The sequence below is a fragment of the Lottia gigantea genome (genome assembly GCF_000327385.1).
Source record: "Lottia gigantea unplaced genomic scaffold LOTGIsca_14, whole genome shotgun sequence".
NCBI lineage: Eukaryota > Metazoa > Mollusca > Gastropoda > Lottiidae > Lottia > Lottia gigantea.
The window spans coordinates 1,674,972-1,687,933 of NW_008707617.1; the positions used below are offsets into that span (position 1 = coordinate 1,674,972).

The 12,962-nt window shown below is 33.7% G+C and overlaps 1 protein-coding gene across 1 annotated transcript in view; it reads left to right on the forward strand.

Annotated features, from left to right (window-relative positions):
- Positions 1–3,491: 3,491 nt before the first annotated feature.
- The window catches only part of LOTGIDRAFT_111741 (hypothetical protein), a gene marked incomplete at both ends in the record, with an annotated part of 39,624 nt that continues 30,153 nt past the window's right edge, over positions 3,492–12,962 (forward strand). Inside the window, 12 exons of the mRNA XM_009049688.1 lie at positions 3,492–3,575; positions 4,965–5,030; positions 5,465–5,692; positions 6,036–6,150; positions 6,366–6,513; positions 6,657–6,777; positions 7,254–7,371; positions 7,927–7,998; positions 10,741–10,885; positions 11,248–11,473; positions 11,833–11,997; positions 12,640–12,782. Coding sequence (XP_009047936.1) covers positions 3,492–3,575; positions 4,965–5,030; positions 5,465–5,692; positions 6,036–6,150; positions 6,366–6,513; positions 6,657–6,777; positions 7,254–7,371; positions 7,927–7,998; positions 10,741–10,885; positions 11,248–11,473; positions 11,833–11,997; positions 12,640–12,782 — 1,631 coding nt within the window. The remainder of the gene's footprint in view (positions 3,576–4,964; positions 5,031–5,464; positions 5,693–6,035; positions 6,151–6,365; positions 6,514–6,656; positions 6,778–7,253; positions 7,372–7,926; positions 7,999–10,740; positions 10,886–11,247; positions 11,474–11,832; positions 11,998–12,639; positions 12,783–12,962) is intronic.

Below are 12,962 nucleotides of genomic sequence, written 5' to 3' on the forward strand. Positions count from 1 at the left end.
ACAGTGCAGTAACAATTACCAGTATGAAATTTTCAACCTGAACTTTTTGGGGCGATACTGTATGATATTACTAAGTTTCGTCAAAATCTGCCATAAATTGTGTCTTCTAGAGTGTTTACAGACTAAAACTTGAACGTGTTTTTAAGAGCAAGGTCAATAACTCATACTAAATATTTTTCGATTTTTCTGATTTTCAATTTTGTGGACCGACGGACGGACATGGGTGACGACAATATACGATATAAGATTCAGTTCAACCAAGTTTGACAATTTCAATGTTTGGTCATCTTAAGATGTAGTATACCTTTAACAGTTCATCTATCTAACTATATAGATTTTCTTTGATCTAGAAATACTGCGGCGAAAAAGCATCAAAGGAGAGGGAAGAGACTAGTTAAGTGATATTCAAACAGAAAATATAGATAATGTACAGACTAATACTTAGATGATTTAAGATATCACGGGGACATATACACATTACCAAACTATTTTTATTTGCTTTTGTGAATTACATTTAATGGGAAGAATTTCTTGAGTTGAGATTTGAGGCATTTTCTCTCAGATATACCACAGCAACCAATTTCTCGTATTTTTTCGAACAGTCTGAATGCAAAGAGAAAAAAATGATAGAAGAAGATACATACAAGTGTCATATCGATTCAAAAGAAATACTGCAAATTTCATGGACATTTGTGAGCTTTCATTTCAAACATAGCTATTTGTCTTAAATTACAGAGATGTCGGTCTTTATTGTATGAGAACCCTCATCAATTGGAAATCGATGTTAAAAGAATCTAGTGAACATGCTACAAACAAATTTTGAAACCTCTAATAGGTCAAAGTTCGAAGGGCGATAGCACTATAGTACGCTGCTTGAACTTATTTTTAGTTTTATTAGATGTAAATAGAAGTGATTTACGTGATTTCCCTCATCGTTATTTTATCTTCTGGTTAAAAAAAGTGTGTTCCTCAAGTGGTGTTCCGGACCACATGCCATTTTTTAAATCTTTGTTCGCCCATCCTTCTGCCCGTTCTATTTTGACATTGTTTATCTGCTTTACACTTTACTTACGCCTTTTGAGTACAAATTTTAACGTCTCTTAAGAAATGTTTAAGGCTTCATAGATTTCGGGGACGGAGTCGTTTATTTCTTATTCCTTTATTGATTTGTTTGAACTTTTAGATTGACAGTACTTAGTACCAGTTCACGATCTTTCTGACAGATATCAATTTTTCTTCAAGAAACTTAAAAGCAAATTGTTTGCTTCCAAACACCCAATCGTTTGCATAAGGTTTTTAGAAAGTAGTTTTCACAGAAATGTTTTCTTAGTTTGTTGATTTTCAGCACCACAATCTTTTTAAAAATCTGCATGTTTTCATGAGTTGTTAATGTAGAGTACTTCGAAAGATTGATAAGTTTAATAAAAGTCCGTATAAAGCACAACAATTCCTCCAATCAAATATCTCGACCTGAGAATGGCAAAATCAGGAGTAAAACAAGAAGTATCAATTGTAGGTTTTTCCCTATCACACAGCATTGCATTTTCAAAGATATCGTGGAATGATATTCATAGCTCCGTTCATCAAAAATACTTGTTGATATTTGATATTAGCATGTGAAGGCTTATGATAATAATGACAGTGATAATCGTCATCTACTCAAGTTCATAAGTGCATTCCACAGTACATTGTTTTGTGTACGTTTTCACCACAGCTTAGACTGAAGAATGGCAAGATCAGGAGTAAAGGTGATATGGTAGTGGACACCTTCAAAGAGAAGTATCATCAGGTGTTTCTAAAAGAGCTCTAAAAGGGCTGGTGTGCATAGACGATGTCAAATTCTACCCTTCTCCGAACCTCATTGCAAGCAGTATGAAAGAAGGTTGAATGTTACTGCATAAATATATTCTTCATGTTGCTAACCTTACACTTGCATTCTGCATCTATAACTTCACACTTTCACCATGATACAATATGTGATGCATGTGGTATCAATTTCAGTTTCAACTTTACCAGCGAGTTTACACAGTATACACACAATGATGTTAAAGATATCTGTACATGGTATCTTGTGTTCACAAATCGATTTTCTCATTATAACAATGGGAGTGCATTTGGAGAGAAAAGCCCATTATTGAAGTACGTCAATCTTCACCGGATGATTAAATTTGAATTGATTGATCTAATATTAATTTGTTTCTTGTAGACCGTATTTTGTGCGTTAACATTTGTCCAATATTTTATCATAACTAATAAAAAAAGAAATTCTTTTGTGAGATAAACATTAAATAAATCTCAGCACAGAAAAGAAATCTGTACAACTTGAAGGTCAAAGCGGTCGTCTAACTTCCTTACTTAATTCTTCTTACACAAGATCTAATCCCCTTTGTGACTAGCCAACTCGAAAAACGGATTAGATTAATGCTGTTAATCGAACAACAAGCGAAACGTCCGCCCAACAAATAAATGATCGACATTACACGATAGACATACAACAGACATTAAGATAATCTAAAATTTAGACTGTATTTGAATTCTGATCAAATACGCTTATGGTAGCAAAATATTATGCGCGTATAATGATAATACATAATCTATATATTTGGCAAAAAAGACATCTGATCATCTTCACAGTTAACATTAATTATGAGTTATGACAATTATCATTTATCAAAAAAATCAGAGAGAGACTAGAAACTTTGTCGGAGGTACTGGGCGTGATATACGCTCAGGATTCTATGTGGGCGTAAAATAAGTGAACGTCAAGGAGGTTTATTACTTAGCTAATTGGTAAAATTTATGTGCAGTACCAAATTAAGTATGTACTTAATGCATTTCCTTTATCCTTAATAGATCATTCAAAATTACAACAAAATGTACGCTTCTGAAAATATGTTGTCGACACCTAAGATTGGAGTCGCTACACATATAGTGAACAGATAAAGAAATGTCGCATTTTTTAGATTATTAAGACAAAGTCGTGCACGATCAGAATTGTTATTTTCTTTAAAAATATGATTTTTAGACATAAAAAGGCCAGTTTATGACAATCACTTCCAAGAAATGCAGCAGAACTCAATGTAGCTTTCCTAAGAGTCTGGGCGCAGATTCCAATGGCGTTTCTACCATTCCAGCAACAGAACATGTCGGACCGTAATGAACACACCAGATACTGACTGACAGCCCCCAATTATAAAGATCATGTGATCAAATTCACTCAAACAATCCTTGTGCCAAATGTGGTTGTTTTCGGACAATTATCTATTGTTTTATTGAAAGTTGAATAAACAATTCACTATTTTATGTGCTTTTCGGCGTTTCTTTATCTGTTCAGTATATATATAATGGAGTAAACATAATTCTACGAAAAACAGCATTGCGCATTTTCTGTTATCTTCACCCTTTGTTACCCTTTAAACTTTGCAATATGTCATGATGTTCCATTTGCCTATTTCAGATTCCATATCAGAGGAAACAGACCAAGTGAAACAGATGATTTAGCTTTACTGTCGATATTAGATGAGAAAACTATAGTAGAAAATTTGAAGCAAAGATATATCAAAAATGAATTTTATGTAAGTTTATATATCAGACGAATTACCGTTTTGGATTTGGATAGAACTTTGAAACCACATTGGGATACCATAGAGTTGGGCAATTGAGATTTTTCGTGTATGGCGAAATAGATAATTTATATAATAGAAACGTATATAAGTATATGAAACATGGTCAAAGCAAAATATTGCCAGTCATCAAAATAAAATTAACGCAAATGCTATCAAAATACTTTCACTATTTTGAAATTCGTAGTAAAATAATATTTTTTCTGAACTTTTTTGTGACTCGAAACTAATATCAACAGACTCGAGGTGACTGGCAACAATTTGAATAACATTACTCGACATAAAGAAACTACTTTCAGTTTAATAGTGGGTGTATGTTATAATATTAAGGTTATATCAATATTTATTCTCTCTATAAGTATTTAATCGCGAGAAAGTTACCTAGATCTGTTGTAATTATGTATTATGTATGGTATGCATTCTATACCTTATTGACATATCCCGGGTAGCGTTTAACTCATATTGACACGATTTCGGTGACGGTTTTGTCAAAAGTCTTAATTTTATTTACCCGTTCGAAATGATGTATTATAGATATATATGGAAAAAGTCGGAGAATTATTTGAAATCATATTGTCCAATATTTTATTTATTTATTTTATTTTTTAATCAATATTTTATTCACAATTATATAAATATACATTATGAAAAGGAGGAACAGGCTTTGCCTATATCACCCCTCTCCATTATTGATTAATGTAACTATTAATACAGTCTTATTAAAATAAGACCTCACTTTCGTTCGTATTTTATTAGTTTCGTTTCGAATGTTTTATTTGCTATTAGCTTTGTACGTAACCTAAAGTAAGGTCTAATACTGTCCTTCTTGAATTAATTCTGTTAACCTTTGCTTGGCCCCTGTTTTGACCAATCACGTGGCAGCACTTTCCAGCGAGTGGATACTGTGACACGAACAATAGGTGCATTCCGAGGTGTATTAGACTAGCTTATCAAGTGTGCTCAAACTGAAAGTCGAACAAAACGCATCGGGATGCACCTACAACTGTTACCGCATATTCAACGAATAAATTTCAGATTAAAACTTGGATGTATAGGTAGAGCTTGTTCCTAAACCCAATCAACTTGTGAATAAAATATTATTATATATTTATTTATTTATTTATAACATAGTTATGTTTTAAACGGTTTATCCCATAGCGCCCCTTCCCTCACTGCTCTTAATTTATTCCTATTTTGCCGCTTCCCATTATGTCCCTACCCGATTCACCCATTGTCTATTTTGTCCGTTCCCATTTGGACACTGTTAATGTTAATGTCGTAGTTAACCAGGCATCAAACCCTCCCTTCCCCGAAATATAATGTCTTCTTTATATTTTACAGACGTATATTGGTGACATATTATTGTTTATTAACCCGTTTAAAACTGTCGATATCTATGGAAAATCGGTAAGTAAAACAAACCCAGAATCAGATAGTTCCCGACTATGAACCATTGACCGTTTCATCAGATATATTTTTTTTATCTTGGGGAGTTGGATTGACCTAATGACTGAAATATTCCAATGATTCCACTTTAATCACAATCATTGATGTCTTTTGATTTTTTTTTTTGTTAACGATTGGACAATTATAACATTTTTTGTAAAACCGGAATATAATTCGATTAAATCGAGTCGTACGATTTTAAGTCATTTTAGTTTGAGCCTTGTTGAGAGGGTCAAACTAAAACAAACAACAAAACCACACGACTATCAACAACATAAAGAATCACTACTTCTAATCAATCGTCATCCAAACCATTCCTCAAAATCCAGAACATCAGTCCAAAGTATATCAAATCAATCTGATGTTATTGAATTTTTTACCCTTTTGTATTATAGGATCACAAACAGTACACCAATGTTTCAGTCCGCAGTAACTTAAAACCCCACATATTCTGGATAGCCGATCACACGCATCTTCGCATGCTTAGTTCACACAAAAGTCAAAATATAGTTGTCAGTGGAGAATCGGGATCTGGAAAAACAGAAAGTGTGAAGCATATGATAAGCCATGTCACTTATAAGAGTGAGAGCATTCATCCATTTTTGGACGTCAAAATAAATGAGGTTAGAAACAATATTTCTTTGTGTTGGTGTACTTTTTTGTAAATTTAGCACATTATTAATTGTCGATGTGCTCACTTCAGAGTAGAGTGAAAAAACAATGCCAACAGTGGTCCGGAAAAAAATTTTAGAACTTCTTTAGTATAAAAGCTATCTCGAACAATTTCATTCCGGCACGTTGATCTTCAAAGATACAAAATTTTGTGAACAATATTTCAAAATAGGCCCACTTTCTCACAAACAGCAATTAGAAGTGCAGGTTTTCTGCTGAATCAGATATAACTTTGCCATTAATTCGATGAGTTTATTCAAGTCGTGTGTGTATACATACAATATAATTCTTCAGGTTAATCCGTTGTTAGAAGCGTTCGGAAATGCACAGACCTTAATGAACGATAATTCCAGTCGATTTGGTAAAAATCTTGAGCTGAAGTTTACTAGTAAAGGGAAATTAGCCGGTGGTAAGTTTGTTATTTGAAGCTTTCAACATACGGGACATGACTCAATCGGGAGACAACTTTCGTGGGGGTGAGGGGCAAGCCATATTTCCATATTGGGGATAATTGTACCCACCCCGGTAACCCGACTGGCTGTAGATATGATTTTACTTTGGAAATTTCTTCGACTGGCTATCAGAAAAGTTGTATTGTAAGTACACATTTACTTTACATTTCAGCTGTATTAACTGATTACTTACTGGAAAAGAGTCGTGTTGTACAACATGGTCCTGGTGAAAGAAATTTTCATATTTTTTACTATTTGTTTGCTGGAATGACCAAGGACGAGTTGAGGAATTATAGCTTAGGTCATCCGGAAGATTTCAGGTAAACAACAAATTAATGCAATGGTCAAGTAGCCATAGTGTCAGTCACGAACTGGTCGTAGGAAGATAGATTGCCTCAAACTCTCATCTGGAAAAACTGTACACAATAATTGTTAAACTTGATCATTTTAATGTATATTACAGAATATTACGAAACGATAACAGAAATCGCCCTGTATTTAAAAGCACACGAGATTTAGAAAATAGTCGTTTAATGTTTCACAAACAACTAAATGTCATGAAATTAGTTGGATTTACAGACTGGGTAAGTAACAAAATGACATTGATGGTGAATTATATTACACAATGATATCACATGAGCACCCAAAATCAGTGCCAGTGGGAGTACAGGGGAGGCTTTTGTCCCCCTAGAAAAAGAGTTTGCACCCTTAGTTGTATCCCCACTTCAAAAATATGATTTTTATACGTTTATGCCCTAAAATATGTGTCAGAATGCAACTAATCAGTTCTATTTTTCCAAGTTTTCTTGGAGGAAAAACTGTACAAACCTGTTGCATTTTGAATCTCAACCAAGAGAGTTGTCCCTCCATTAAGTCAGTCTGCCCAGCCTGTCTCGGGAGGCTGACCCCGCAAAGGTACTGATGAACCATATATATTGGTATTTCATTGAGGACACCATTTTTTTTAAGAATGGAGTAACATTTTTATTTTGTTGTTATCCCCCATATCATTTACATTGGAATTTAATCAAGGGAAATAACCATTTTATTTTTAATTCAGGAAATATCTATGGTATTTACTGTATTGTCAGCAGTTCTACATGTTACCAATATAGTCTATATTAAAGATGAGAAAACAGAAAAGGCTAGATTTGCGGATTTAAAGAATTTAGAAATTGGTAATTAAATTTATAGTTTGGCATATTTTAAACTCCAATTTCACCAAAGATTTTTTTTTCCAAAAAGATTCGGGTACTATCGGAATCAAATCATTTCTTAGTCAAATGGTCCTACACTCATAACCTTGAGTTCCATTCCAGAAACTGATGTAGTTGATGTTGGTTGGATTTTCAGGTCACTTTTAATAATTCCTGTTACATTTTCCTCTAGAACACGAAGCAGTTTTCAGTGAACTTGTCACTAAAATGCTCTTACGTGATGAAGATTGTTAGCCAATGTTTCACAACTATTTGTCACTTAATAGACAGAATGTGTTGTTAGAATGTTCATGTTGATTTTAAAAATATATGAATGAGGTTGTTAGTATGCCTGCGTACATTGTTAGATCAATGATGATTTTCTGTGAGCTCTTTTGCCCTTCACAATTTTACAACCTTTCCACATCGTTTTATTGGTCCACATACCTTAACACAATCGTTAATTTTTATTTATCCCCAATTTGATTTTTTTACACTACAAGAACAAAAAGTCTATATTTGTTTTGTTTTTTTCAGTGGCAGTGCTTCTGCAAATTGACATTGTAGATTTAAGTGACGTCCTGATTTCCTCAGCTAACTATACAAGGGGTAAGTCGTAATTCACCAAAAACAAAGTCTAGATTCAACAAAACATCTACACCCAACTGTATGTCGGTCTACAGAAACCTTACGGTATTTTTCTGTTGGAATTTTTATTGAGATATTTGCGTGCAGTTGGTAGTGATAGTCTAAATTATGATAATTATCGCTGTGCTTTGTCATCACCCATCTGTCTATCCGCCCACAATTGCTAGAAAACACTGTACAAAGCACAATTCTTCATGAATATTGACTTTACTTGTAAAGTGTACATATTTATTAACTCCAGGATGAACATAATTGAAAGTCACAAAAATCGAAAAACATATTTAATATGAGTTATTGCCGGTATTATTTAAACTCGTAAACTCTCCAGTAGTCACAAATTTTAACGAAACCTAGTATATATGTTTGTTATCACTCAAGGATGATCCCTATTGAAAATCACAAAATGGAAAACTATTTGTTATGAGTTATTACCCCTGTTCCTGAAACGCGTTCAATATAATTTTATAGCTTGTAAACACTCAAGGAGGCAAAATTTTGACACAACAATATTGGTCATTTTCAACCACAAAAAATTCGAAAGAAAGGTTGTATATTGCATACTTGTGATTGTTACTGTACTGCCAAATAACTGCCAGTGGGCGTATATCAACATGCATGGCAAGCTATCGTTTGTCAAAATGTAGATTTCTCATTCTAAAAAATGTTATGGATATCAAACATAACGTAAACGGTAAAATTTTGTGCAGTTTTATTTTTGAAGCCAGTTGCAAATGGATATTCATGAAGCATAATTCAGATTTTTCGTTATAGCCTATATTTTCCTATATCGTGAAGATATGTCTTCAATACACAAAAAGGCTAAAAAAACTTTCATTCTTTGGCATCAAATTATCATTCAAATATGGACGCTCCATGTTGACCCCTATTGATATTGCTTCCAATGCACCCCAATAATTCAAATGGCGGATCAAACAGTTAAAATGTAGTTTCGTGTCTGCCCTCAACTAAAAGCTTTCGCGGCTGAACATTGTTCCACCTTTACATGTGTATGTTTGACAACACGACAAACCCGTGTCGTTATTTTGATAAGAAAATTTAGCAGAATTTAATTAAATTCAAATACTATTGTAGTGCAATAGAATGAAACGTGTTGGCGTTAGACACAACATAGGTGGCAAGAACACCCTTAAAACTATTTGTTTTGGAAGTTGATCGTTAGAGAGTATGTAAATGTACAACGACAAATAAAAATAGCTTGGCTAATCGAGTTGTCGTAGTAGCCAAAATAAAACAAAAATGCCTCAGTATTTTTACATACTGGGAGAAAAAAGTCGTGAAATGCCTAATCGAAGAATATGCCTTTATTTTTTTTATCATTATACATAAACCAAGTACTAACATCCAAACCGTAAAACGAAATCCGAAATCCAAAACAACAATACTGGTGCATTAGTAATAGCTTATGAACTTTTCACATGAGGAAGTATATCAATCATAAATATATTTCTGATATTGGGCGAATAGATCCGAGTATAAATTTAAAGCATATTTTACTTCTTACCTAACGCGTAACGTAGTAATAACGTGAACATTTGGGTTCCATGGACTTGAATGATTGATACAACTACATCAATCTGTAATTGAAAAATAGACAGAAACATCGCTTGTTCTATGTTCCTTTGTGCAATGCAACTCCATAATAATGCACAGTTCCAATTGGATTCAAATCAAATCAAATCAAGGCGTTTAGATTACTACTAGATCACCTACAGTTCCTATTGATAAAATAAACCACATGAAAAACATTTATTTTCTTTAAAGATACGTTTTTGAGTAATTGATGTAGCTTAATATCGGTACCGAAATTTGATAACTATGCCATTACTATGCAAGACCTTACTAAGGCCTACCAAGTTGTTTCTTCACAAGCACTTTTACATTAACCGTATGCATTGAGGTAAAAGGTGTGAAATAAGGCTCATGTTAACAAGAAGTCTTAACTTTATAAACTTTGTGAAATATTTGTAGGCTGTGGCAACAAGTGGGCCGGGTATGTCCATACACGACTAACACACCTTCAATCCATTTATTGTTTTAAGGATAAAATCTAAACATTCCTTTTAACCTTGTGAGTTTGATTTTAAGAAAAGTATCAAATTCAACAACATTCACTGAAATCCACGTTCTACAATGTTAGCATTGTCTTTTTCTCACGTGCTTAAACATCTTTAGGGCAGTGGTTTCTTTTTAGCTAGTAGAATCTCGCATAGCAATTAATTTAAGGTACGACCAAGTCAGCTTTTGAGTATATCGGTCTGTCTTATTACATCAAAATGCGGTCACATATTTGGTATTGCTCAGCCGTTTGAGGCATTATCAATGCTTATTACAGTAATAATGTTCGTTATTTTTTTATTGGCTTTTATTTTTAACACAGCCACTTCAGTTAAGGTCTGACGACAGCCTTCTTGAATGTTCGTCAAATTAATCTTTTGACCTAATTGGATGACGATGAAATGGGAAAGAGGCGAACTGGGGAGGGGGCAAATTGGGAAGGGGCGATATAGGAAAGGGACAAAACAGCAAGGGACGATGTGGGAAAAGGGCGAAACGGGTAAGGGGCGAAAAGGGAATATTTTATGGGTGAAATGTGAAGGGGTGATATTGGGAAGACACCGCTTATTATATATGGAATTGACTGACTGTTTAAAAGCATTGATCTTATACAACCCTTTATTTCAGGTGAGCGATTGGTCATTCACAGAACAGTCGAACAGGCCGCGGAAAGTCGTGATGCCTTGGCTAAAGCTCTTTACAGTCGTTTATTTGGCTGGATTGTCAGACAAATTAACACAAGACTTAAACCTGATAAAGAATTCAGGTACATGTTTTGTATTATTATAAAACGAATGTCCATTTAAATGACAGTGCGTTGAAAGACAATACAGATTCCTTGATTATTTAAACTCGGTTAACATTCATAGAATGACTACAATAACCTAAATAGAATACAAATAATCGTACACGATTTAAGATTTCACTTTCTGTGTTTATGTCCAGACTTTAAAAATGCAAATGATCACCTGGTCATTGTAATTTGCATAACTGAGATTTTTCAATTTTCTAGCCCTGCCAGTAAATTTTTAACTTTCCCGTTGCAAGAGCGTTGATACTTTCATATGACTCACTCACTTCAACAATATGACACGTTTCACTGAAATTGCTATTTGAATTCCTTTTTACTTGCAGTAAATATTCAGGACCAAGCCTGGGAATTCTTGATATGCCAGGGTTTGAAAATCTGAAGATCAACAGTCTTGAACAGCTGTGTATAAATGTTGCTAATGAACAAATGCAGACATACTTTAATGAGCACGTATTTGTTTTGGACCGACAAGAATATGAACGTGAAGGATTGTCATGGAAAAATATTCAATATCGGAACAACAACGATTTGCTGAATTTGTTCATGATGGTATGTATAGATAGAACTGGCCCCAAAAAAACTTGCTTTCTGTATTGATTTAGGTCAATTAGATGTCGATGAAAGGTTTACATGTATATCAATGTAACCTGTATTTAATGTGGAGATATAAGTACAAAACCTAAGTTTCCAAATTTCATAATGACGTGTCAGAAACTAACATAAATATGAATAATCCTGGAATACATAGTCTTGCTTAAAAAAAATCCCCAAACTTCGGGCCTCTATCCCTAGATTCAACGACAGCATAACCCAGAAATTGTTCTTAAATAGTTTATCAATTGAATTATCAATAATTGTTTCATTTTTTTTTCCATATTCAAGTCGGCCTTCTGTAAACTGTATTTCAGAAACCGCTGGGTATTTTTGCACTAATGGACGAAGAAATTAGATTTCCAAGATCAACTGATTCATCATTAGTGGAGAAAATCACCACCCATTGCAAAAATACGAAATTAGTGTCAAAATCAAAGAGTGGTGATTTGGCATTTTGTGTTCACCATTATGTCGGAACGGTAGGTGAATATTAGATTTTAATTTTGACCACATTAAACTAGCAATGTGTCCAACACAGCTGAAAGAAGCTTTTATGACTAAAGGTTTCTTTTGTGACTAAAGGTTACTTTTGTGACTAAAGGTTTCTTTTATGACTAAAGATTACTTTTGTGACTAAAGGTTACTTTTGTGACTAAAGGTTTCTTTTATGACTAAAGATTACTTTTGTGACTAAAGGTTACTTTTGTGACTAAAGGTTTCTTTTGTGACGAAAGGTTTCTTTTGTGAGTGAAGGTTTCTTTTGTGACTAAAGGTTACTTTTGACTAAAGGTTACTTTTGTGACTAAAAGTTAATTTTGTGACTGAAGGTTACTTTTGACTAAATGTTACTTTTGTGACTTAAGGTTACTTGTGTGACTAAAGGTTACTTTTGTGAAAAAGGAACATAGATACTAAAGCTTAATCTCCGTCTGCTTATCATCTTATCTCATCTTATCTCATCTTCGTAAATGTCTTTTATGTCGGTCGATGTGGTCAATTTATGTAATCCTGGTTTTGAAGGAAAAGCTGATGATGTTTAGTTATGCATTTATTGTTCTTAATTTGTAACTTATGGACTTTTGATTACAACTTCTATATGAGACTTTATACTTTTTATATAGGTTGAATATCATGCAGCAGGATTCTTGGAGAAGAACAGAGATAATTTAAGTATATGTATAGTAGATTGTATGAAATCTAGTCAAAGCCAATTGATCAGCGATTTATTCAAAGCCAAACTATCTAGAACGGGAACTATATCAGGGTAAGTTTTGGAATTTTGCCTCCTGGTCGCGTGTTCTCGAAGCGATCTTAGCGCTAGGATATCCTAGGGTCTTAAGTCCTATCACTGTTTCCAGGATATCCTAGCACTAAGACGAGAATACGCGGCCTGGATAATACTTTTGCTTGGAAAATGAAATGAAATGAAATGCATTAAGGAGCA